This window comes from Podarcis tiliguerta (assembly GCF_965153285.1).
Source record: "Podarcis tiliguerta genome assembly, chromosome: 6".
NCBI lineage: Eukaryota > Metazoa > Chordata > Lepidosauria > Squamata > Lacertidae > Podarcis > Podarcis tiliguerta.
In genome coordinates, this window is record NC_139539.1 from 49740081 (window position 1) to 49767345 (window position 27265).

Consider the following 27265-nt stretch of genomic DNA (forward strand, 5'->3'; position numbering starts at 1 on the left):
ATAAAGAGATGAAGCAACATTTTATTTAGGAAGACTGCTAATGCCACAATCCTGTTCACACCTACTTGGGAGTAAGAGCTACATTGGTATATATGTACAGGATCATGCTGTAAGGTTTTTTGAGACAAAAGGTGTAAAGCTATTATTTTTCTATTAATGTTCCTGTGGAAAGCAGGTGTGGTTTTTTTTACCTCAAATTTCGCAATCTTTTGTCTACTGCCATGTTTGTACGTATCATAGCTAATGAACTTTGCCCTCGCCATATTATTCAGAAGAGAAAAGTCACTTGAAGATTTTACAACTGGATTTGTTGTTGTTGGAAACCCTGGTGACATCATTTCTACAGTGTGAAATTGCATCATTACAGTTGTGTACTTACTGTGAAAGAAAAGTGTGTGTCAGATGGATCTGCCCTGGATGTTAAGTTTAACTAATCACTGTAACACATGTAATTCACAGAGATTTCAGTCGATGAACATCTTACTCTGGCGTATTCCTATAGACTGCAATAGAACTTCATTGAGAATATGCTGGTGTAAGTAGTTTGTGGATTGTTATAATTACATATTTCAAGTTAACGGCAAGTTCGGTTCTCCTCCTCCTTCTGAATACTGAAGTATTTACCGTGCTAGTGCTGTGGGCTAGTGTTGATAGCTGCTGCTTCATGAGCTGAATACTTTACTCAACAAGAGTTTAATGATGTTAATTTGGCATCTTTATCAGATCTTTTAAAATGAATAAACAGTTTGCAGCGTCCGCTCCTCAAGCCTTGTAGTCACTGAAATGTTTCTGTGGCAGGATCTGGCTACATTTTGAATTTTGACAAATGCTGATGGCTTGTGTGGAATGCAAACAGTGATTTAGATAACATTTGCTTTTATATTGGACCTGCAGCAGTGCCTATAACCTGAAGCTGGGGAAAGGCCCAGGGCATTTGGGACATGATGTGACAAGGACTAAGTATGCTTCTGCAAGAGGTGCGCATCTATGTGATAACGATGTACACATTGACCCATATGAGGCACATTAAAATATTTAGAATGCTAATGTTTTTAGAAATGCCCTTCTCACCATTTTCTACTGCAGTAGAAGATTCCACCCTCAGAAGACCTCTGATGTGATGTTTATTCATGGCAAAAAAGTCAAGTGGCAGCTGTTGATGCACTGTGTTAACAAGCATGACAATTTGCAGGGAAAATGCATGCATACCAGATAATTTGCATTAAACAGTTACATTTCTAGGCACCCAATCTTTTGAATTAAAAATGGGTGGTATTCAAGTAGGTTTTACTCAGAGTAGACCCATTGAAATTAATGTGGCTAAATGTGGAATGCCCTCCCATCAGATGCCAAGGAAATAAACAACTATCTGACTTTTAGAAGACCTCTGAAGGCAGCCCTGTTTAGGGAAGTTTTTAAAGACTGGTGTTTTAATGTATTTTTAATATTTTGTTGGAAGCCACCCAGAGTGGCTGGGGAAACCCAGCCAGATAGGCGGGGTATAAATAAATCATTATTATTAATTTTATTAAATTAGGTCAATTAATTTCAAAAGGTCTCCTGAATAAAAGTTAGTTGAATAATACCTGGTGGATTTCAACATCACAGGTAATATTAACTATATTTGCAAATCTGTTTTAAAAAGCCAAGACGAAAGCCTGTTCTCCGTGCCATTTTGAATGTGTTGTTAAAGGTTTTCTGCTGGGCATTATGTAATGGTCTTTTATAGTTTAGGCTGCTCCCATTTACTAACCTGCCAGTGGCCTTTTCCTGCTCCCTTTTATAGGAGCTGATAAGAGTCTAGAACCAAATAAAGCAGGGGCTCTTGTGGCCTCCGATGAGCTTTAATTCCTCAAAGTAAGGAGGTGCAGAGGCCATGTTCCTGATGATTGATAGTTTGTGAGGATAGCGAAGACTGGATAATTTATTTGGTATTGTGCTGCATCTTCTCCCTTCTTCTGTCACAGAAGCACACAGCTGGTTACTGAGATGGGACACCTTCCATCTCAGGTACTCATCTATGGGGCAGGAAGAAACATTGGCAGTAGGGATGTTGTGTATAGGTGAACTATTTGCCTATCTTTTTACTGCTGTTTCCTCCTGTTACTGCTGGGCAGGAAGACAACCTGTAGCTGTGTGCTTGAGATGGAAGCTACATAACCTCTTCTGGTCTCAAGGTTTTGAGGTGCTTCATTTTCCAGTAGGAGATGACTGGCAATGCAGCAAATGGCAGGAGCAGAGTAGCCAGCCAGGAACTGTAGCATATACTACTCGATATTCTAGAACCACACATTTTTAATGTGTGTTTGTCTTTTCCCTTATTCTCACTCTATTTGACCATATAGATATAGAAGTACTAGATTTTATTGCTGCCAAAGTCAGGTTGTGCACCACCCAGTATGTCAGATGACCAGATGAGGTACCAACCCTTCCATTTGCAAGGGGAAATGACAAGTAACAACTGGCTGGTTAAAACTTATATCTCATCTACATCAGATTTGGTCATTGCCTGTTAGAGAAGATAAACATTTATGAATGATAAATATGATTTATGTTTTTTATTGCTTCAATATCTTCATTTGTTAGCACCTTTCCCCTTCATTTAAATACATTCCATTTTCAGTCTGAAATTTGTGAAAATGCTATTTTCTCTTGCCTCACCTAAGCCCCTATGCAGCTCTGTGGAATGGTCATTTCCTTCTTATTTACGCTTCTAAGTTGTATAGAAGGATCAAGACTAGTATTGTTTTGACTGCTTATGCTCTGTTTGGCTTTGTCCAGGCTTTCCAGGATAGTGTAGGGTATCCTCTCAAGTTTTCATTTCTGTTTTGAAAGATAAAGCTGGAGGTCCCTTTTTTGTTTACCAGTCACTGTACAAAGCAGATGCTGACAGTGATAATAATGTTTACTTGCATTTGTTATAACTAGGACTGGAAATACTTTGCATACATCAGTCTTTTATAAAACTTCCACCCTGCATGGATCTGGTTTTATTTTCTATTTTTAAAAATATTTCAGTGTGCTGGTATCAAACTTTCTAGGTACCCAGGCAACAGGTTCCTGAGATTTGTCCGGCCCTGCTCACAACTCAAAGGAAGCAGCAAAAACAGGCAGACTGTGGTATTTCTTTATACTTTACACGATTTCTGCAGATTTAATGGCTGTTGGATGATTTCATGGCTTAACATGAAGTTCCCTGGACATAGCACTGTACTAGATGGTCCACTGATCTGCTCCCATTTATACGGAAGAAAGAAAGCAGTGGTGTTTTGCCTCGTTGCAGAAATTGTCTGATTAAGTACAGTACAGATTGTGGAAACTCAAAGCACTTTGCTTTCTAAGAAACTAGCCAATTAGGCTATAGCTAAAATTGATTCCTGTTTGGAAAGAGTAGATTAATTTATCAAATGGTAGGGTCATTTCAAGTTTGGGGTTGGAAGTGAAAGACGTTACTATGGTTTTACAAGTTAGATGATCCACAAAGGCTGTAGTAGTTATGGAGTTTTGAATGCAGGAGGGAAAAGCTGAAACAAAGGAAGCAGACGCAAGAGACATTTTTGCTGGGGTAATGCTGGAAGCTGTGAGGAATCCACTGCATTCCTGGAGGCAAAGCGAAGAATCCAGTTTCCTTCCTATACCGTAAAATCTCTTTTTCGCCTTTAAAAGAAAACCTTGAAACAACAAGACTGGCTGCCTTAGCTTCCTTCCTGACACACCCAACCATGTGATGCTTCTGTATATTCTTGCTTTAATCATGGCTGACTGATTAACAGACCAAATTGAACCTGATCAAAAGGTGAAATAGGCAGTTAACCCTTCTGTCTAATTTAAGTGGGTTACTTTCTGCTTTGCTTGCCTTTAGCCCATCATTCCCTAACATGTAGCACAACCCACGCCTCTGTTCGGAAGAAATTCCTGTTTATACTTCTGCTATGACCCTCGGCACCTGAGAGTCAGTAAGAAGTGGCTTGTATAGATTTGGTTTGTGCTCTTTGTTTGGGTTCAGTTTTTCTTTTTCTTCTTAATACTCTAACTAGCAAAGGATTTTAATACTATCTCCTTCTCTTCTTTGTACATGATACATTTTAGGTCCTGATAAAAAAGCAGCAGCCCCTTGCATAGAAACCTGTTGTCGTGGTGCTCAATTTTCTCTGCAACATCAACATAAGAATTCTCTCTTCCAGCTCTTTCAGCCAAACAACATAGCTCCTCAAACCAAGGATTACTACATGGGATGAATGCAGTTGTTCTCAACACACAAGCATAAACAGCTATTTAATAGAAACAATCATAGAGTTGGAAAGGATCCTAAGGATCATCTAGTCCAGCCCCCTGCAATGCAGGCATATGCAGCTGTCCCTTAATGGGGAATCAAACCTTTGATTTTGGGTTTCTCAAGTTGCATCTTTGTGGTTCCATACAATTGTTTATATGTGGATAGATATGTTTTGCTGGGTGGGATTGTGAGTGGTGAATATGTGTGACTGGATAGATGAATTGAAGTGGTGTGTGTATTTGTGTATGAAAGAGGGGGGAGTTTGTGAGAGTTGACTCTGGCCCTGCCCACCATTGGCATTCTCCCAAAAGTTTACCCTCAAGGAAATGCAGCCCTTGGTAGGGGAAAAATGTTCCCCAGTCCTGATCTAGTGCTTCACTTCAATTCTATCACCTTTTTTCTCTATCTGGCCAAAGCAGACATGATGTGGAAGATCCACCATGGGATTGCCATGGGATTTTTGGTGTGAGTTAATTTTAAAGCAGCCATAGTGTTGATCACAGTAGTAGTGTTTGGTAGGAGGAGATGTTCAGCCTTTTCCCTCCATGCAGTTTTTCTGATCTAAACTCCCTCCACTTGTCCCTTACTACAACCAGTATAGGGAAAAAATATAGGTACAGTATATGCACCTTTATAATAGGTTATGTAAATTAGGGAAATGGTATGGAGAAAAAAGGTTTTTTAAAAAAACAAAAAACCTTTGCTGCTATCACAGCTCCAATAAATATCAGGACACTGACACACACACTTTAAAATAAACAAAAATCTTGGGAGATCTACTTGTAGATCTCCTGTGACATATCTATTCTGGCCCCTAAGCTAGCTTTGCTAGCTGTGGTACTTCATCTTTTCTTGGTGAAAAATGATAAAACTTTGATCATTCATGAAATTTGGGGAAATATGCAAGTCTGGGTATCTTACAATAATTGGCAAGGCCTTTCCCCCAACAGTGTCAATTATGCAAGTATCTCCTCCTGTTAAAAGAAATTATTTCCTCCTTCCTTTTTTTGTATTGTGCAGGTCATAATTTCATAGATCAGAGTTGGGAATTACTCTTTCATTCTTAAAAATTACCTTTGTGGACCACATGATGGAGCAGGAAACCCTTCTGGTCATGACCCAAAACAGCACTATACAGGTGCACATTTATTGCTTTTGTGGATTGAAACCTGGTGGTGTTTATCATTACATTTTAGTATTCATCATTACTGACTACCTTTAACTTTAGCTATCCAAGCAGTAACAAAGTTCCCTTATTTTTTTGAGTGGTGTTCAGTGATTCCTCACCTGTATCATGAGAACTTGAATGATGACAGCAAAAGCCAGGGCTGAAGAATTTAGGAACAAGGAAGCAGCCTTATACTGTACTAGATAAAATTGTCCATCTACCCCAGTAGTCTCTTCTGGCGGGCAGCATCTTTCAGGCAGGAGTCTTTCACATTCCCTGTTTCCCTGGTCTTATAGATGTGGCTGTTGAAACTGTTTCTGCTGTGAATTCTCCAAAGCTCTCTGGGGGTCTAAAGCCTCTTCTAAGTTCTCAGCAGCTGGCAAAATATTTATTTTTGGGTACGTACAAATATCCTAATTTGAGGCAGTGTAGGATGTTCAGAGCGAGGTGGAAATGTTTTCACTTAACTGTTTGATGTTGCAAGATATTTCATTCTCCATCATGCCAGCATGTGGGTGTCTAACATTCTGGGCTTGTACAGTTTTCTTACTGTGATCAACCCTGTAGTTTGACAATGATTTTTCCAACAGGTAAGTCACAAGAGGCTTAGCAGTTTCTTTCTCTTCAGGAGGGACACTATTGCTTTGTGATTTTCCTGGAGTCTGTGAAATGTGTCTACAATGTCCAATGGTGAGTGGAGCATTCAGAAGGATGTATGATTAAAAAAAAATCCATGGAAGCAGGGACTTTGATAAATCTGCAAGCAAGTTGTCCAAGATTCAAACTTCTCTTCTGTCATGATAAATAATCTCAAAGGCACAAAACATGTTTCCAGATAGCACTGGTTGTCTGTCTGAAGAGGGGTATATAGATAAGATTTAGCAGAGCACAGCTTATTGTACTTAACACCTACTTTCAATAAAATATTGGGTAACTTTCTTTCTCTTCTAAGTGAATGTCTGTGTGTCTGTTTTTTCCCTGATCTCTATGTGCAAATTATATATACGTACCGGTAGTTTGTCACTAAATATTGTAAAACATTTTCCTGGTTCTGAAATGCAAATTTTAAAATGATAAAAAGGCAACTGTGGGAGGTGGTGGGGTAGAATCTCAAGCACCTAATAGGCTTATCCCTAACACATAGGTGGGCTTTGCTATACCTAAACCACTGCTTTCTAACCCTTATTCAGCTTACTCTTGCAGCCATCAAAGAAAGGAGACTCTATAATTTCCTTATGTTACTTTAGGAGATGTTTCCTAATATCTTATCTACTTGATCTAAATTCCCCATCACCACCGGTAGAGTTTTGGAATCACCTGTTGGTATTGGCCTGTAGCCTAGGAACCACACATTTGTAGCTATTTTTCTTTATTTTCTTCTAGGTTTGTATCTTGCCTTATTGCTGAGGTCTCAAGCTGGCAAACAAAAACAAATATTAAAAACAACCAGGAGAAATAACAATAAAAACAGATGCCTTCAAAAGGACACTTGAGATTGTGCTGGGCACCTAAAAGAGTATACAGTGGTACTTTGGGTTACATACACTTCAGGTTACATACGCTTCAGGTTACAGACTCCGCTAACCCAGAAATAGTACCTCGGGTTAAGAACTTTGCTTCAGGATGAGAACAGAAATCGTGCTCTGGTGGCGCAGCGGGAGGCCCCATTAGCTAAAGTGGTGCTTCAGGTTAAGAACAGTTTCAGGTTAAGAACAGACCTCCTGAACGAATTAAGTACTTAACCCGAGGTACCACTGTAATGCCAGCAGTTGATGAACGTAACATGAGAACAAGGTTGAAAGTTTGAGTCCCATCCCAGAAAAGACCCTGTCTCCTTTCTGGTAGCTATGGACTGAACTTCATGTGGCAGAAGCACTTGGACAGGCAGGCTTGCATAGGAGAAGATAGTCCTTCAGATACTCAGATTCTAGGCCGATCAAGGCTTTAAATGCCCAAACCATCATGTTGAATTGTACTTGGAAGCAGACTAGTAGACACTAGCGTAGTACTTTACTTATTTAATTTCTAGACTGTCCTTCATCTGTTAGGATCACAGTGTGGTATACAAAATTCATTTTAAAATGACAATGAACCTAATCTTAAAAATAAACCAATGAATGCAACCAAATGGTTAAAACAACAATCCAGTGACTATATTTCTGCAGCAAACCGAACATTTCAGTTTCAGCTAGTATCATCAAACAGCTCAACTCAATATCCTTCCATGTTCGTCCCAGCCAAGATGCAAAGGTAAGTTTCAAAGCAATGGTGGAGCCTCACAAACGAAAGATGCCATACATGCCTCCAGGAAGTTGCATGTTCATGGTGAATGTTGCCAGTTAACAATTTGGCCATCACATTTTGATCCTGGTGTAATTTCTGTACTGTCTTCAAAGTCAGGTCCATGTACAATTCATTGCAGTAATCTATCTTGGATATTACTAGGCCATGGATTACTGTATCTAGATATTTTTTCTTCAGAGAGAGATGTAGGCTGTATGCTATGCTGACACTGGTAAAAGACTCAGCAAGCTATCATTGTGAGCACCCACTAACAAAGCTAGATCAAACAGAACTCCAGACTGGGCCTCAATACATTTCAGTTTTTAAGACTTGCTAATTGCATTTATATAGTTTTCTTACTTTAAGATGTTCAGGGTAGTAAAGAAGTGATCCATTCTCTCCCCCTTACTGTCCCCCAACAAAGCTATGAGGTTGGTTAGGGTGTAAGAGAATGACTGTCTCAGGATCACTCAGGCATCTTCATAACTGATCAAGAAAAGCCCAGGTCTCTACACCCTCTATCAGGAGTTTCCCGTGGTAGAATTCTCATCAGAATCAGTCCATTTTGTCTTGTCACTTGGGCATCAATAACTAATTTTAAAATTTGCATTTATCATTGATGCCCAAGTGACCAGACACATAAGCTGTGGTGTGGGAAATAGCCATTGTTGGTGACAGCTACTTGATAAAGTCTGAGAACAGTGGGGAAGCATGCTATTGGGCCATGGTTCTGAAGGCAGCCATGCTCTAGATTACATTTCAGGAGCCACTCCTAGGCATTTTCAGTAGCACTGCCCATTCCTGCCAGCTGCTCCCCCCTCTTTCCTCTGAGCATGGTCAGTCAAGCATGCTAATTTTCCAGCAGAAGTGTTGTCATAATTAGGCAGCTTGTCTGAGGGTTTAGTGGTACTTAACCAGATGTGAAAAGGCTGGTCCCCTGGTCCTGGCTTGCTCACAGGAGCTTTTGCCAGATGCCTTGTCACTGATGTTCACACTGCCCGTAATGGGCTGCCAAGCTCCCTTTCCCACTGCTTGCCTCTCCTTTTATGCTAAGCATGCATTTGAAAACTTTGTCCACAAACCTCTTATTTGGTTGCCTTCTTAATAAATTTGAAACAACTAGAAAACAGGGCCTGTGTGAGGAGGTTGGAAATCCGTTGTACAAAGCAGGAGAGAAATTTAGGTGGGAATAATGATAGAAGCACGCTTTTACTAAGAGAGAACTACTTTCAAAGAGCAGTATATGAGACAGGGCCATAGCTCTGTGGTAGAGCATCTGCTTTGTGGCCAGAAGGACCCGGGTTCAATGTCTAGCATCTCCATGTAGGTCTGGGAGTGTTCCCTGCCTGAAACCCTGGAGAGCTGCTTTTCAGACAGACCCACATTTCCTTCTGGGCAACCTTGTGGCTGCTGGGACCAGAGGCAAAAGTGGGTAGAGCAACACCCCTCCCCGTGTATCCTCCACCCAAGCAAACATGAGGCATTATTGTAGTCCAAGGATATTCTGCCCCACCAGAACTGTTCAAGGAGGCCACAGAGCAGGGCTGGTGAGGGTTGCAGCTTTGGGACAGAGGGCATGGCTGAGGAGGAACTATAACCTGAGGAGAAACTGGGCCTGAACAGAGGAGGATTTATGGCAGCCCTACTGGTTCCTTCGCACTGGACACTGAACCTAGAGGGTTCTGAAGGGCACTGCAACAATTACATAGTGAATTAAGCAGAATGGACTGTGAGAGGTGGGGGGCACTGAATTTTGACCTTGTACCGGGCTCTGCTGAAAGATTGAAAGAGCAAAGTCTGCCCCTGGCCTGAGGTTCCCCACCCCTAGTGTTAAGCAGATTTAGTTAGTCAGGGCGGCTCATATTTTCATACCAAGTGTACCGCAAGAGTACATCTGCACAGAAAACACGAGCTACACACTGCCTTGTCACGCTGGGGTGGGAGAAGTGAGGCCAAAATTTGACACACACACACACACACCTCCACCCTTGCATTGCCTTCCCAAAGCCAGGAAAGTGCTAACTATGCTTTAGAAAGGAGGTGGGAGGACTCTAGAACCCTGTCAGACCAATCATGCCTCCGTCCCAAAGCCCATCTCCTTCATTATCCTGCTTTGGGAAGGTGGCACAAGGGCTGAGAGGGGCGTCACACGTTGCTGAGGGATGCGTGTGGTCCTTGGGCCATGCATTGGACCACCCAGAGCTAGATGGACCAAGGGTCTGACTCTGTAGAAGGCTGCATACCCATTACTGTTTACAGTGGCTCCAGTGTGCTCCCACCACTGGTCTTTGAAGCCAAGTGCACCTGATGTCGGCCACAATCTATGTGTATCATCTCTCTAGTACAGCGGGGGGACAGGACCGGGACCCACAACTTGGCTTTGTTTTAAGCTGCTTAGCCCAAGACAGCTTCCTTTGTTCCTATATATATTTTGGAGAGGGGTGTAAACACCTTTTGTAGTAGTAGTCTGTCGCCAGAGATAGGACATCTCTGATTTGTATGACGCTCCCCTGTTTAGCCAGTCCTGTGTTTAGGCCCAATTCATATGGTCAGTTGAGGTCACAGTGGCTGGCTTCCTCTGACAAGCACAGCATTCATTTCATAAAGAACAATAGCTGGTTTGTAATGACTTTTCATACAAGTAAGTATCCTATGATAATTACAGTTACACATGGTAAACAGGGTGGTGAGCCAATCCTGTCATTCTAATATTGAATTCCTTTCCTGACAAAAGCGTCTCCTGATGCATCTGAGGGGTGTGCCGGATCTAGCTGGTGGGAAATAGGGTAATTTGCTATCAGTAATTTTATGCCTCTTCTCCTGGTAATGAGAGACCAGCTTTAACTTTGGTACAGAATATTATGAAACAGCCCCCAGATTTTCCAAGCAATGCATTTAAATCAACTTCAACTAGGTGTAAATTGGGCACATACTCAGCATCAGCTAACATAAAAACTTTGAGACACTTTAATTACTCCTTGCACAACCCAGGGTAGTTAAAGAGTGAGAAAATAACAGATTTCTCCCCACTTCTCAATGCATGCTGATGGATGGATTGTAAATGGCTGGCTACTACATAGATTGCACCCTAGGTCTTGTATGCATAAGTCTGAGATTTCATTTTTTTCCCCACAAGAAGTGTAGGGTGCGTGTGTCTGGTTTTGTTTTGAAGCATTGATCCAGGTTACCTTAGTATCAAGATACTCCTTGGGGGTCCAGTTGGGCGTGTTGCACACTTTCTCGCACAAAAAGTCTAAGCTAACTAGAGAATGAGCACTTGTTTTGCAGGGAATTTCTGCATTTTATGAGTACTAAAGGGGGGTGAAATTTGGTGTGCCTTGGTTTCTGAAATACCTGAATGTTCAACCTAGAGGGAGCTCTGTTACACAGAGAAGATTAACTGCTATTCACACAGCAGTTGCTTTTACAGAATCCAATTATTACTGTTGTTATTTAAAAATTTTATGTGGCTTTTCAGCCAACCCCCGCCCCATAGCCCCCTTTGCAGATGGATAATATGCTAGCTACGAAATTTTTCTTGGTTCCTCTCTTTCTTCCATTTTGTTATATTATTGGAATGTCAGCATGTCATCCATAATGTTACAAAGTAGTGTTTTCTTATAGTTTTCTTGGGTCATGGTTTGTAGCAGCCATGGCTAGTAATAAAGCGTGACCTCTGAAGTTTCAGGCACAGCAAAGCTGCCGTTATCCCAAGTACAGCACTTTAGTGTTGACTTCAGGAGTGAACGGAAGCTGTTCACTTATATGGGAGAAAGGAAAAGAGTGCGCTTTGGGGTTTGTCCTGTGCTATACCTGAGCCTCATGCTCCGGTTTCTGGGTCAGAGGTCAGGTGCCCTGCCCTTGAGTCTCTTCCAAAGTACAACCTATTTGTCTTGCCCCATAAAACTTAGTGGAAGCCATTATGGACTGAAGCACTGTTTCCATAGCCCTAGCCCACCCTCACAGTCCTGTGCTGAATTCTATTTCTGCTTAGAGTTACATTCCAGAGTGAGATTATCCTCTTTGGTGTAATAATTAGGATCAAGCAAGTGGGGATGAGGATGCTAGCTTCACTGTTTCCTTCAAATGTGAAGATTTGAAGTGGGAAGTCTGGTACTCGTAGGAGCTCTGCATGTGAGTTTCAGTGGACTGGGGTGGAAGAATGGAAATTCATTCATCACCAGACGCATGCTCGCGCCTTCTCCCTGTAGCTCCTGGGCCTGCCTCCAGGTGAGAGAAATAGAATGTTGTTCCACTTTCCCCATTGTTAGTTATTGGGCCACTTCACTGTCAGGTGTGATAGGCAGGTGTCATCCCCAAGTGTAGCATTTTGCATTTCCCATAGAGACAGAATGACTGCCATTATCTGAAGGTGCGTCCAGAAGAGACCTCTTATGTGCAGTCGAAACATCACTCTTAGGACCCACCTTGTTTTGTGATTGTAATAATTTTAAACTGTTCTTAGTATTGCATTTTAAATGATTGTAACTTATCCTGGGATTTTAAGGTGAAGGGAGGATAAGTAGGAGTAGGAGTAGCAGCAGCAGCAGCATATTTTAAAAGCCCAGTTAATTTCAGATACAGTTAAGAGTGGGATAAGACATGATATTATGATAGAGCAAGTTGGCATTTTGCAGAAACATAATCAATTGCCTTTAATTCTCAATATATTAGCCATTAACTCAGTTTCACGTTTAGGGTATATTCTAGCTTTGTAAGCTCTAGTTGGGTAGGAGGGACAGGCTAGGGTGGGCAATGTTGATTTTGAAAACATTGTTGAAGGGCAACAGAGGCTTTCAAATTCACCAGAGCTATCTTTGAAAGTTGTGTTTTTCTGTTTCTGCTACAACAGGAAGTTAAATATATAAATCATTATTCAAGCATCTGTTCAAAGTTTGTCTGACTTGCTGAGTTTCTAACCAGACAAAAATCAGAAAATGAAAAAGAAGAAGAAAAAAGGACAACACAAATTTTATTTTTTATTTTTTTCTCTTTCCCGACTGGCAAAGTACTGCTACGGCTGCAGCTGCGCATACCTCTTGTACTCCTTGCCTCTCCACATACACCCATTCCCACCCCTCCCACATGGAGCCGTAGGCCTTTCCTAAGCTGCTTGGCGTGGTCTCACTTTCTTCAGCAACATTCTAACTTCTAAGAGGCTTAATAGCTAGGGAGATTTGGAGGGGAGTGAAAAGGTGGGGGTTTCTCTCTCTTTTTCAGCCCTGGCTTTAAGGAGTTTATTTTCTTAAGCTTATTGGGAAGAATATCGAGTGGACTAGTAAGGAGGTTGTGACGGGCAGGCTTTTTCCAGGATTTGGGAATGTTAAATGCACATGCTGCATTGTGGGCAGCTTTCTTCAAAAATTTCCTGGGGAGTTTCTACCACTTCTCGCAGCTTATTTGTTCACTTAGCTCATTTCTGCAGCCAGGTTGATTGCCAGTGAAATTAACTTTCTGTCCACATTGTGTAGGGTGGGGTGGTGACAGAAATTACCTCAAAAAGAAAAGTATAAACCGTGTCACATAAAATGAAGGAGAACCAGGATAGTGACAGTACAAAGAAATGACAGGACAAAGAATGCCCCTCTAGGGTGAGGGGACTTCTTATTGTGAAACTTCCCCAACTTGATGCCTTCCAGATGTTTTCAACTACAGCTCCCATCAGCCCCAGCCAGCATGGTAAGGGATGACTGAAATTGTAGTCCTAAACATCTAGAGGGTTCTGATTGTGAAAGGCTGTTGCAGTGAAATGAACCACTGTTGTTACTTTTAACTTGCTTTGTGTAAGCTGCTCTGAAAAACGTGTTTTCATTAGAGGATGCGATATACATTCATAAAATAAAATAAGTGATTGCCCATTGGACATTACAATGAGATATTCAGGGACTCAGTTTGTTTACCAACCCTGAGTGCATTGTGGCAATGCCAAGAAGGAACAAAAGTAAGATGGCAAAATTTGGGTTACACTCTGTCACAAGACAGGTCTTCTCTTGATTATCTTACACGAGCTCTTAAGTCTGTTGGCATCCTCTGTATCGTGTTAAAAGGTAGCTCACTTTATTATATTATTGGGCAGTGTCCAGGTAAGTCATTTGTGTAGCCAGGTAACTAACATATGGATGCTCAGCTCTGAGGGATGACAAATAATTTGGTCCAAGGCAGCTCTTTTATGGGATCTTACAATTAGCAATTAAAGCATAAAAAATAGTTCCAGGCAGCAACTGCTAAATAAACGCTTGTCACTACTGCTGACTGGGGCTGCTTTATTTCCCTGTGTGTTTCCGCCTCTCTGTATAACTTACGGTGCTGTAAATGCACAGCAGCTGTTAATATGATTCTGTCGATACATTTACCATGGTGATTTGGCAGTATTTGGCGACTGTGTGAAGAAATCACTCACTGGTTGGAAGGCAAGAAAGACAAGCTGTCAATATCTCAGAAGAAATGCTAATAACCCTGGTGACAAATTGTCCCAGGAAGTCTCGAAGGGTTAAAAAAGAGAGAGCATTTCCAGAAACGAGGATTCTTGTTTTTGCTCAAGTGAAGAGAACTCATCTCTCCTAACGCTGCTACCAACTGCTCTCTTGCTCTAGTTACTGGTTGTTTTACCGAATAAATATTCATGGGCTTGTGTGAGGTGACTTAGACATGCTACTATATAGATTAAAGTGTGAGGGAGAGGAGATCCCTTGTAATGTGCTTCTGTCTGATTTGGAGCAATTCCTGATTCCCATTGCAGCCCCACACCCTCATACTGCATCCCACACCACTGAAGAAGCTGCCACAACCCACTCACCCTAGGAGAGTCTTGTCAAGAGGAGTTGTCTGCAAGGGGGACAAGGAAGTCCCCTTTTTCTGATCTTCCATTCATTCTATGGATCTCAGGATTCAGCCCTTGATGTGAAGTGAACGTTTCACACAATGAATCATTTATTACTGTTTTTCGACCCCAAAAAGAGCCCTTTAGACAAGCCTTAGATGAAACAAGGGTTCCTCTCCTCTCATTCCACATTCCACCTGCAGAGGCTAATAAGCTGGTTGTTTTTTTAATAGTGTTCCCAGATAACTTCTGTTTAAATATTTCTTGGAACATAACAGTAAATCAAATTACCACCCTTCACAATTTAATCACATGACTCAGGGTTTTTAAAAGAAGTTTGTATCAGCATGAAATCAAAGAGGACAAAGGCTTTGTTTCTCAAATTTCTGCTCCTTAAGTTTGGTGGAGAAAAACCTGAAAATGTGACCATAGGGCACAATAAAAATTAATAAACCAAAAGCAAAATGTCATTATTCTTAAACCACTCCAGCCTCTAAAGAAGTAAGGAGCCCTTAGGAGGGATGAAACATGTATTTTACAAATACCCTGAGCCCTGAAAACATACACAGTGCCTAAGTTGCAAATGAAAATATGAAAAATACATGATCACTGCTTTAATGTGTGCTGCATGCTTTCGAAATTGGAGATCCATCTGGCTCCCACATCTCTGATTTAGGAGTTTAGGATGTTTAGCAAGGTTTTAAGAAAACTTAGGAAGGAAAGAAACCACTTCAGAAGGTGAAGAGCCCTTAGGCTTTCTTAATACAGGCATTTCCCCACTTATGCACGATTGACTTGTGCGTGTGGTGCCAGGAAATAAATAAATAAATAGATTCAAACCTGGGAATGATGGAAGAGAGCTGGAAAGTTCTTGTTGCTCATCATGAGACCCTCCCCAGAGGCCGAGGAGGATGTCAGTAAGCCAAAAGTGCAGAAATAAATATTTTAAAGGCTTTTTTTTAAAAAAGAATTTATGGGCTCCAAAATGGCGCATGGGAGCTCTCGCTGATGTTGCACTATCCCGCTCAACAGCTGTTGGGAGGGAAGCTGTGTTGCAGCGGACTTGGACACACGGTTCCCTACATTTTCTCACACTATGGAGGCAAAGGTACAGTATAAAAGAAAAGGGCATTTCTGATGCCTCTTAAATCACCCTAGTTCCCTGCTTTGACGAGGCTCCCCACTTACATGCATTTTGCTTATATGCACGGGCAGGGATGGTGGGCATTCTAGAAAGCATCCAGATTGGGAAAGGATGCTGTAGCTCTCCTAGCCTTGCTTGTCTAGAAGCTTCTGTGACCATGCTCGTTCCCTGTGTCTTTGCATGTCCAAACCTTTGACAGGTCTGATATAACATACAGGTTTTTAATGAATGGTTTATTTCCTCTCATTTCCTCTTCCATGTGCAAATGTTCAATGTTCCTTTTCATCTGAGGGCATATCTAAGCATGAAAGGGTGCTGGTTCCACTGAGCCTGTCTCAGCCCCTTAACTGTGTTTATTGATGTACTCATTGTTCTATTAGCATTTTAGTGTTTTTGCAATCATGGCGATAAACAGATCCATAACTGTATCCTGCGGGTGTAGCTGCCCATGTACATTTAGATGCTGATGAGACCTCCATACAGAAAGTGCCTCCAGATGTGCCTCCTTGGCAGTGTGATACCAACATGCAGCGTCCCCTGCAACCAGTGGCTAGGGGGAAACTGCAGGGTACTGGGGCAGGGAATAGGAACAAACTTTATCCCCCCAAAAAAGTGCTGGAAAGCGCCAGATTTTGCTGATATTAAGTTATAATTCAAGGCAGTGAACATGTGCTCTGCTGGCAGCAATAAAGATTCAAATCATAAAGTTTTACAGTGGAACGGTTTCTGTAAAAGCATCGTTACAAAGTGGGAACCGTGCCTTTAATTCTTATGACATATGGGACCGCCTGCTTCATTTTGGTCTCAGCACTGTTTAGTGAATCGGTTGGGGTGGTGCAATGGGGGGGCGTCTCTGTAACTGAAGTCAGGTTTCTTTTCCACCACCCTCCCCCTTATTCCCTGGTAACTCAAGTTCCTTGAGAGGTGCTAAAGGCCGCGCTACAGAAGTTACTATATCTTCATGATTTAACATTTTCAAAACGCAGGAGTTTGGGGATTTTAAGGGTGGGATTTTCTTATGTGTTTTTGACTTCACCACCAATTAGAATAGATTTCATTTCTCTCCATAAAGAAAACAACTTTTTTTTGTCTTTGTGGTATTGTCTTAATCACCACTGTCTTTTGTGTGTCTACTCCAGAGCATATGTTCTCAGAATCAAGAAATCAACTGTAATTTTGCACATACCCCTCCCACACCACATGTACTAGGACAAAGAAGCATGGTTGATCTCATATTTTTTGTACCTTTGGGATATTGTTTCTGGTGTGGGAAAAGCAGATGAAAGGAAAGTGCATAGTGTGTCTCATAGGTCTCTGCCAAGTTTTAAGCCCCTTGGGATGGAGGGTTCTCAGGATAGGTCCATTGAGCATCAACCCTTGCTATTAATGTGGAAGGAATTTACAGTCCACCTTCTTATATTGCACTGATTGGAAGGGGGGCATGATGGACTATTAATTGCCATCGTGATCCAATGTAGACCCTTACTAGGAAGGATAGAGGAGGAATTCCCATCTCTTGTAGCATCTCTTCACATCTCCCAGCTTCAGAGTGCAAGTAGATTTAAAAGACTACTGTAGTACCATTAATATTTCGTGTAGGATATATTTTGAATACACTGTGACTAGCATTTGGCCCACAATAACTATTAATATCAATAAAATGCAGTGTGTGGAGGTGCATTTATGGGCTTCGTTGTTTCTCAGGTATTGTTGGAAGCAAGGGTGCAAGCTGAAGGTTGTGACTCTGAACCCTGCTGTGAGTTTGGTAATTGAACTATGTATGAACTTGTATGTTCATATGTATTGAACTATTTGTATATGTATTGATGTATTTGGGGGTAGCATTCTGGCCCAGAGGTGGACCACAGCATTCCCCCCCCCCCCATAATTCACAAAATAATAGGGTGCATCTGTTGGCTTGTGACATGAAAATTCATCTGGTTGCTTACACGTAATGAGAGAAAGGTCACATTGGAGTGAAAAATATCTTAGGGGGCTACTTTTTTGTCCAAAAGCCATATTGTGCTGACCTGTCCTATGAAGTATTTAGTGTAATGAGATTTTGACTTTTCTTTGGGGCAGGATCTCTTTAGCCACTAGAAATGCAGCTTCTGCGCCCCCTAAAGAGTTATGCGGTACACTGCTGCGCAGGGTATAGGAATGATATCAGCCATATGTATGAACATTTCAGTTGGGTCATCATCATCTGAAATATTAATGACTGAATTTCAGGATAGAAGATTAATACATTTAGGTTTCAGGGAAGAAATATCCTTCAAAACCAATGAATAGTTGCTGACAGGGCAGTGGTAGGCAATTTAATCTGCGCCTAGGATACTGGACAGACAGGTTCTAAAACAGCCAAAAACTGTTATTTCCAAATGGAAACAGGAACAGGTTGGGTGTGGTGGGCTAAATGCTAGAGCCAATATATTTCTAGAGCAGAAATTGGTAGTTAAATTAAATTGCCTGTGAAATTGCCACCTAATCATTTATATCTCGCTCTTCCTTCAAGAATCTTGTGATGCAGATTAAGAGTTTTCCCAGTTTGAGTTAGCTTAGACAGAGGCTTAAATTCTCAAGCTTATGCAGGGAGCTGAATAAGGATTTGAACCCAGGTCTGACTGGACCAAATACAATTGTTTATCCAGTGTGCCAAGATTGCTGTCATCGATCAGACGCAGGTGACAGATGAAGTAGTTAGAGATGAATAATATTTTTTTAATTTCAGTACTTACTTTGTCTGTGTTTATCTTGTGTTGAAGAACTGACTTACAGGGCAATCCTAGCCAAACTTACCTAGAAGTAAGTGTTCTTGAATTCTGTGGAATTTATTCCCAGGTAAGTGGGGCTAGGACTGCAAACGAAGCTGTACTTGGTTTGCATGTTTGATGGTTTCTGTTTAAGGCTAGGGGTTCTCAAAGCTTCTATGAGTTAAACCTGGGATTCTGAAGAATAGAGTCTATGATTGTAGAGCAACCATAGTGATGGTGCACTAAAATTACATAACTCTCATTGGCTTGAAGTAAAGAGACAAAAGTATGAATTTGCCACTTACTTAGGTCTAAGGATGCTCTTTTGCCAGTTATTGATTGTTTACATGTCACACACTAAGCTAGGATTGGCTTGCTAGGCTATTTTTGGCTTGTGAGGGTGCAGTGAGGATGGCTCAACTCTATGAGGGCCACATGCCAGCGGCGGGTATAGCCAAAGCTGCCAGTGCACACTAATGCACAGATGTACACACTCTCATTGCACATACAACCCACATTCACACACACACACACACACACACACACAACCCCATGGTTTTCCAGTGATCAGCAGAGAAGCAAGGGGTTCCTCCTCATTACATAACTGGGAACAGAGGTTCCATTTCTTCTAGCCCAGTGCCTCAATGAGATCAGTCTCCAAAGAGGATGAGCGACAGCACATCTTGGGTTTGTGTGCTTTCCAGTTCTCTTTCTCTGGCACAGTTGCAGGGAGAAGGTAAAAAACTTCCACTTCCATTTTACATTAACCATAATTTTGTGTTGCATCCAAATCCTAAATTGTGGTTAGTCTTATCTAGGGTTTGATGAAACAAAACAAATCCATAAGGTGGAGCTTTACTTTGACTTGTTTAAGCAAACCATACTTAAGGTTAACCACAGTTTGTCTGGTCTCAGGCATCATTACTAGTTGCAGGAAAGCAAAAACTTTTGAACTCTTCCCACATCTGCACTGTAGGAGGATCACTGGTTTGTCCTTGTAACACTAAACCATGGTTTACCATTTCATGCTAACACAGCCATTATGTCTGTCAGTGCAGCTGTCAACCATTTTATTGGATTTTTGTGACAGTGCAGCTGAGTATCTCTATGTACACATGTTATGGCCCAAATTAGATTATGGTGTGCAGAAACCAGGCACTACTGAACTTATCCTAATGTGTTCTGCAACAGTCACAAAAGTGTCTGACTGGATTTGCAGGACTCAGCAAGGGATGGTATGGTACTGCTTCCTTGGAGGAGCAGATCGATAACAGAGGCTGGTGATACATGAGGGAAGTTAGGGATGGATAATCTGCTGAATTTACATGACCCTGACTGGCCTGTGGAAGGCTGCAGTTTTGTTGGGCAATTTTCCATTTACTTGCTGCCCATTGTATTTTAAAATTGCCACAAGACTAGTTTGGGTGCATGGCAGGGAAGCTGACTTTTGTGGTTCAAAGGAGGCATATATACACTTCAGAAAGGAATAGAGTTCCTAACTATAAGAGGTTTGTGTGTGGCTGATCTAGCACATTCCCATTCTTGCCAAATTCCTGGAAGGTCCTACTGTTTTTGTGCTTTTATTGTAATTACATTGCATTGCTTGTTGTTTCTTGTGGCCCTTTGAACCTTTCCTTTAGGATTACGCCACCTGCTCCTCCAGCTTTGTCACTTGTATGTGTTAATGTGGATACTGGTTTAAAATACACACCAGAAGAGTTAATAAGATATTGAAGACATGCTTCTTTGTTGTCCATCAGTCCTAATGGCAAACTCAGGTGGTGAACGCTGACAGGACTGGAGCCAAAAGGGGGCCACGGAGCGGGAGACGGATATATGGTGCAGGTGCTAATAGCATGCTTGGGGCACCCACAAGGTTGACATAACTTCAAAAATATTTTAAAAGTCAGACCTAAGAGTTCAACATCACCTTCTTCTTAATGAGCACTGAGCATGCTCAGTAGCCATGGAGTGCTGAATGTCAGTTGGAAAAGGAAAAGAGAGAGGGAGAGGGAATGGATTGGAATATCCTGAAGTATGGCATGGCTGATTGGCAATCTGCGCAGGAGTACTGCTGTTAGGAGGTGAGGAAAAGTCCAATAGAAGATATGCTACAATAGAGGATACCCTTCAACATTCAGTGTAGGCCCTGTTTTCTACTTCAAACCCTGCAGTTGGTGACACAGTATGGATAACATGATGCTGAAATTATGTGCAGTAAACATTTCCATATACAGTACTGATATAGGACTGCACCAAGCTGTTCTTACGTTACAAAATCAAATAAAAAACCCTCCGTTCCACATTTAGGTAAGAGAACATTTGGGAGGGGTTAAATCCCTTCCCCACCTTACCTCCCCCTGCTTAATGTCTGAAGGAGAAGTTTTGGATTTGACCCTCCCCCTCCTTGGCAGCTGGCCAGTTTATGAAGTAGGTAGAAGGAGACAATAGAGTTGGTGTCAAAAAACTTGAGGTGATTCTGTCTGCATCATTTTGAAGAAAGAAAGAAAGAAAGAGACTACCTTCAAAATGGGCAAGTCACATTTTGGACTGTTCAGTAGCTTTTAGCACAGACATGTATAAATTATTTGTGTGCAGTGTCACTGCAGATCTCTTTCCTATCTGGGGCTTTAATTTTTTTTATATAATGATAAAATAATAAAAAAACTAATTAAAAAGGGCCTCAGCCAATAAGGAACTTCACAATGACAAAGCAGCACACGTGCCTGCTTAAAACATTTTTATTTAGGCAAGCCTATCCAGTCATGTAGATGTTAGTGTGTTTTGGTGTTTTTCCCTGTTAATTCTAATTACCTTTAGATGTTTTTAAATGTTTTAAACTGTTTTTATTGATAATATTAGTATTTATTGCACACCACTTAGAGGCTTTTCTACAAGCAAGTTGTATATAAATTCTGTTAAATAAGTAATACATGAAGGAAATGCTGTGATAATTCTGTGCATGCACACTGGAGAAAGAAAATACAAATGGATGCAAGGTGGCATTTCCCACTTTTTGTGAGAGCATGTACACAAGTCCTTTAAAAAATGTACATCATGTTTAAAACAAGATGTAAAATGCGTAAAAACTTGTGAGTATATTATTATTGTCCATATGACCTACATGCCTACATACATTTTGGGCCTACTCAAGGCCCAAGTTCTTTTCACTATTTCCTGGGAGAGAGGGAGAGAGTACCTGCTGTTTCCAGCTTTACGTAAAGTATAGAACTCCCTCCATGTTTATCTACTTAAGAAATTAGGCTTCTCAACCTTTGCAATAAAACTATCTCACCCCCCCCCGTCCCCCCTCAGATTCATTTGTTGTCATCACAGTGGTACCCTCCTTACTGTGTTTTAATTCCAGTCTCTAATCTCAGCGCTTCTGTGATAAATTAATTGTAATGATAGAGGCCACAGTTACGAGGGTTGCTCCGCTTGCTTGTAATCTGAGCGACAGGTTTAGGGCCTGCTTTATTTAAGATGCAAGGGTAATTACATGGGAGTTCGCATATGCAGGCAGAGAGATATGATTCATTCTCCCGGCGACGGCCATGACACAGCTGTTTGTCGGATAAAATAGCGGAGCCGTGTTGTTACAAAATGTTCTCCTTATTATACCTCATTAAAAACAAGGCTGCGATAAGTCAGTCCTGGCAATGAATAAAACGTATTGCCCCCTGTAAAAGCTGATAGGAAAAATGGGGCTCACCCAAGCAGTATCGGGTCATTTATTTATTTTTGAGACCTCTCCCATTCTCTTTACTTTATCCCTCTTTCTGTACTTTTGAGGCCGCCAAAGAGATATTATTTCCCCCCACTTTGTCACCCATTGATTTTGTTCCCTCTCTTGTGCTACCCTGCTTTTTCCCAGTGTTAACTGACAAATACAGAAAGCAGCCAGAAGCAATTAGCAAAGACTTTTGCCAAGAACAAAAGAAGGGATTTGTTCTTCTCAGCCCAGCATAAGTTGTTCCTCTTCACCTTTATCAAGAGCTACAGGCATCTGGAAAGGTAAAGATCTTTATGGGGCTTGACTCTTTCAAAAGCAGGTTGAAAAAGAAAAAGACCCTTCCTTAAAGGCAAGAGAAAATATCCCCTCTATTCTCTTTCCCTGCCCCCCCTCCCACCTTCCCAGCTTCCTTTTTTTGCTTTTCATTTTTAATAGCCTTAAGTTTAAAGTGTTGTGGGTTTCCCTCCTCTCTGTTCTTTGTTACTCTGAAAGAAAACAAAAAAGTTGAAACAATAAAAAGGCAATGTGGAAAAAAGTGAGTGACTTCTGAGAATGGCATCAGGGTGAGCTGTCGAGGAAAGGGCTCTCTGAACTGGCTTGCTGGAGCAGCTGCATCAATCCTGCATCTGCCACAGTTCCTGGGTGCTGGCGTTCAAAGAATGGCTTTGGTTTGTATGTGCTTGGATTTCTTTTCGAATACACACTTTAAAGTATTGTGCTCTGCTGGGCTGCCCAGGATTTGGATTAATTATTAATTTCTTTGTCACTTTTCTGGCCTAAGGGTGCTTTTTAGGCTTGATTTTTACTGATGGGAAAAATCAGATCTGTAAGGCTGAAAATCCTCTTCATTCTTCTCAACCTTTTCTAACATCTCCTAGAACAGGGATAGTCAATGTGGTGCCCCATCATTCCTGGCCTTTTGCTATGCTGGTTGGAGCTGAGTTGGGAGTCCAACATTTGGAAGGCTATTTGTTCCCTGCAACCTGCACCAAAAAAGTGAGCATGAAGTTACCTGTCTGTACTGAGGAAAACTGAGGCCCATGCTTACTTAGTATTTGATCTAGCCAGAACTGCTTGCAAGGTATTTCAGTTTATACAAATGTTCTGATAAAGGAAGGGGGTGGAAGCACTTAATTGGTCAGTCAGCTAATTAACCCCAGATTATCTATAATGTTCTTAGGAACCTTACTACACAATGAATTGCCCCCAAAATTTATTACCTTAACGCAAAGAGCACATAGCTTAATTGCGACAGAAATTAAAGAGAATAATCTGTAGAAACTGGTTTATGATGCATGGTACCTCCTGTAACAGCAGCAGCAGAGTAGTAGTAGTAGTTGTTACTATTATTTTTTCAATGCTTTTTCCAGAAAATAACATATTAGAAAAGCATAATACAAAAAGAAGGGAAGGAGCAAAAAGTTGTGCAAAACTCAGGAAAATTAACGATACATAGTAATACACAAGTGATTTTTGTGTAATCCTACCCAAATAGATACCAAGATTATTAAGTTTATAGCAAAGAAGCTTAAGGCAGTATATATCACTCTCTTCCATTTTATCTTCACAATATCTCTGTGAGAATTTAGTCAGAGAGGTACCAACAGCCTTAAGTTTGTCTGCGAATTTCATGGCTGAATGGGGATTTGAGCCTAGGTCTCCGCCTCTAACCACACAGGCTCACATAACTGTGATTAGGGCTGGGTGATATTGGGTTTTCAACATTGTGGTGTATTGCCAGCCAGTCATCTGGGTTTGGCGATATACCGCAATGCTGAAAAAACCTGCAATGGCCCCAGCTTGTGAGATGCCAGCTGAAACTGCTGCAGCTTTCATCGTGGAAGCTGAGATGCTTTCATCTAGCACATTGTGGGCTGTGGCCAATACAGCTGGCCCCAGCCTGCTGCTCAGCCAGGGGGCAGAAAGGCTCCTGCCTCCAGCTGAGCGAGCCTTGAGGCCCCTGCCGCTCGTGCTGGAGCAGCAAGGACCTTGGGGCTCCTTGGCCAAGTTCCCTCTGCCTTCACTTGTATGGGGGGGTGGGGTGCGCGAGTTACCTTGCCAGCTTGCCCCCCACTCCCTGAAGACGGACTAAGCGATGGTAGCCAAGTACACAGAGCCTGCCTTCACTTTCACACGTGTAGGTGCACTGTCTCTTTCCTCTCATGGGGGGTCGTTCACCCCTGGAGGAATGACACAGCCCACCCTCCTGGGAGAAGTTCGTGAAGCACGGGGTGCAAAGCCACCCTATCCGCGCCTTGCAGAGAGGGGCTGTTGGAGGCTGCTGCCCAGCGCTGGCCCACCAGCAGCAGCCAAGAGCCCCTACACCGCCTGGCTGCCTTCCACCAGCGCTGATTCAGCTTGATTCTCCATCTGCTGGGGCAGAATGCGATGGCGGTTTCACCAGCGGTATGTCGCTGGTAAAACTGCCGCCATTTGAGCCACTCTGCCTCCAGCTCCCATCTAGTTTGTTCATCCCTCAGTGCGCTGGGCGCTGGAGGCAGAGGGACTCAAGTGTGGTGCCATTTACACCAGTGATATACTGCTGAGTGAAGCTGTCATTGTGGTCTGCCCCCACATACCGGTCCTGGGCGATATATTGATATATCACCCATGCCTAACTGTGATAAAAGTTTCTTCCTACTTCTGTGTTTCCCGTGATCCCAGAGCAGCTAGTTGCTGTGGCAACAGTATCTTTATTTGGTGCAGAGAACCCCAACCTGACATGGTGGCAACAGGTGCCAGGTTGGTGGTGCTCATGTATTTTTTCGGGGCGTTTTGTTTGGAATTTTTTGGAAATGGCAAGTACTTTCTTCACCTGTGGAGGGGTTTTACTGAATGTGTGTGTGTTTGTGTGTGTGGTATGGAAGTGAGAGAGTGAGATGGACATGAGGAGAGAGAAAGGAAAAAATACACGCAGGGTTCCTGTTCTCGGACCCTGCTTGTCTCCGTGAAGTGCGCATAAGCGCTCCCTCCTTCTGCCCTCTTCCATGTCCAAAAGGACCCGTGGGCCTCCAATCATGCGTCAGCTGGATGCAACTAAAATGGTTGCTGCCTGTGTGGATATATATGTATAAGTATTGTATATGTAAAGTGCTTGTGTGTGAACGATGCATGTGTGCCTGTGGTGCTGTATATACAAGAGAGAGTAAGTGTGGTGTGACCACCCCGATTATTTTTCCTGGCACTGGGGTATGTTCCATGTTGTTATTAGACAGCAACTGTGTGTGTGTATGTAAATCAATATTGTGTGATTTCCATAGTCAGAACCAGCAGGACATAGGTGACTTCCTACAGCAAATATGAGGTTGCCTTGGGTAGGGGGTGTTTGTTGGGAAAACAGCAATGACTATACTCCCTCTAATTGTGTGCTATGTCATGCCCCTACAGCAGCCATTTTGTGTAATGCCACGCCCTCACAGCAGCCATTTTGTGACTGGCACCACAGCACTTTGTCAGAATTTGAAATGTGCCCGCTGGTCTAGGATGATGGCTGGCATTGAACCAAGCTGTGGCATAGATCTGCCACAATGATGTGTGTATCAAGTCTGAGTCCATGTTATGTGAATTTTGTTCCGCTGATCATTGCTCTGGACCAGATGCTTCATTATTTGTGGTGTGTCTTGAGGGTTTGACGTAGGCAGAGACTTCTATTGTACCTGTTCCTAGCTGAATTGTAGATTTGCTTCCTGTTACTACACTGTGTTTTGAGCTCCTGTTGCAGTTTAGTAGCACCCCACAGCTTATTAGCAGGTGGTAGGGTGGCCATATGAAAGAGAGGGCAGGGCTCCAGCACCTTTAGTAGTTACATAGAAGAGGGAATTGTGGCAGATGTAGCTTCCGTGGCATTAAATCTGCTGAAATTTTCTCTTTAATTCTCTCTTTAGCTACACAGCTGTTCAAGATGCAAAAGCCTTCCCCTCTTTTCTTTTGGGCATTGTAGCAAGTGGATTTTTAAACGTAACAGTTTGCTTTTACTGGCCAAGTAGAGGTTTCACAATTCAAACCTGAATGAACTTCCCGAGTACTTTCCTTAGGGCATTTTTAGCAAATTTGTAAGGGAAAGGACTTGATTAAAGTAATTATTGAGACAAATCTTTGTGGTTTTATCTTTCAAATTAGATGAGAAAGTCCAAAGTAGCTAGGGCAACTTGTTACTTGACCTCTATAACTCTCATAATCTCTGCATGCAAACCTCTTCCTAGCTCTCTGGCCTTTTCTTCATAGTTCTTGCGTGGAATTGAACGTTGCACTATTGCAAATATTCTGTCTGTTGAAGCGTTTCAGCTTGCCAGACAAAATGTCTCTCCTTCTCACCCTGTGTGCTGTCCTGGGTGTTTTCCTGATCCCACCAGAGCCATTCCCAAGGGGCATGTGGTGGGGAGATGCGAAAGGCCTATTGCACAAGTGGAAGCACTTACGAAGGGCTTCTGCTGATGTGGCTCATTAGATGAGTTCTGCCCCTTAGTCCCAAGCAGGATTGCTCTGCCTTAGTTCAGGAATGGTCAGCATATGGAGCCAAACGAAAAATATACCCTGACTTGGTGAGCCCCAGGTAAATTGCAGTTTGGTTTAAGGTGATCAGTGTAATTTGCACAGAGGTTATGGTATCATCCCATAATAGGTAGAAGTGTTATCTTTCTTAAATGACAGTGGGATTATTAAACTTTATTGAAAATAATAATAATTTTCTTACCTATATCCTGCCTAACTGGTTGTGTTGCCCCAGCCACTTTGGGGGGGGGGGGAATGTGGGGGGAATACAATTCCGACCTTCTGAACTCTTGAAATGCACAAGTTGTGAGATGCGGAGAACAATGGATTTGGGTATGCTTTTATATCATTTCTTCTTGTGCTGATTTCTGTAGCCCAAGGGTAAACAGAAGCTCCAGGCAGGTGGGCCACTGCTGCTTACTTAGGAAGGGGAGAGGCAAGGTGGTGAGGAAGGTGCAGGAATGCCACACTGACTCCACTAGTGTGTTGGTACAGCGCTTAGCTCTCTGCTGCATTACCCCTCCCAATAAGCAGCAGCAGCTCGCACCCCAGGAGGTCAGGTCAGCATTTCTGCTCCACCACACTGTCCACTAGTGG

The 27265-nt window shown here is 42.2% G+C and overlaps 1 protein-coding gene across 11 annotated transcripts in view; it reads left to right on the forward strand.

Annotated features, from left to right (window-relative positions):
* Positions 1-27265, forward strand: part of RNF220 (ring finger protein 220) — a 314664-nt gene that overhangs the window by 15434 nt on the left and 271965 nt on the right. Inside the window, exon 1 of one of the 11 annotated variants that reach the window (XM_083446082.1) lies at positions 20455-20528. The exons of 8 other annotated variants lie outside the window; for them this stretch is intronic. Coding sequence is in view for 1 of the 3 variants with exons in the window: in XM_083446093.1 (XP_083302219.1) it covers positions 20482-20528 (47 nt within the window). In the remaining 2 variants the exon portion in view is untranslated. Of the gene's footprint in view, positions 1-20454; positions 20529-22323; positions 22459-27265 lie in introns of those variants that run through there. 2 more of the 11 variants (XM_083446093.1, XM_083446083.1) reach the window with 2 other exon arrangements.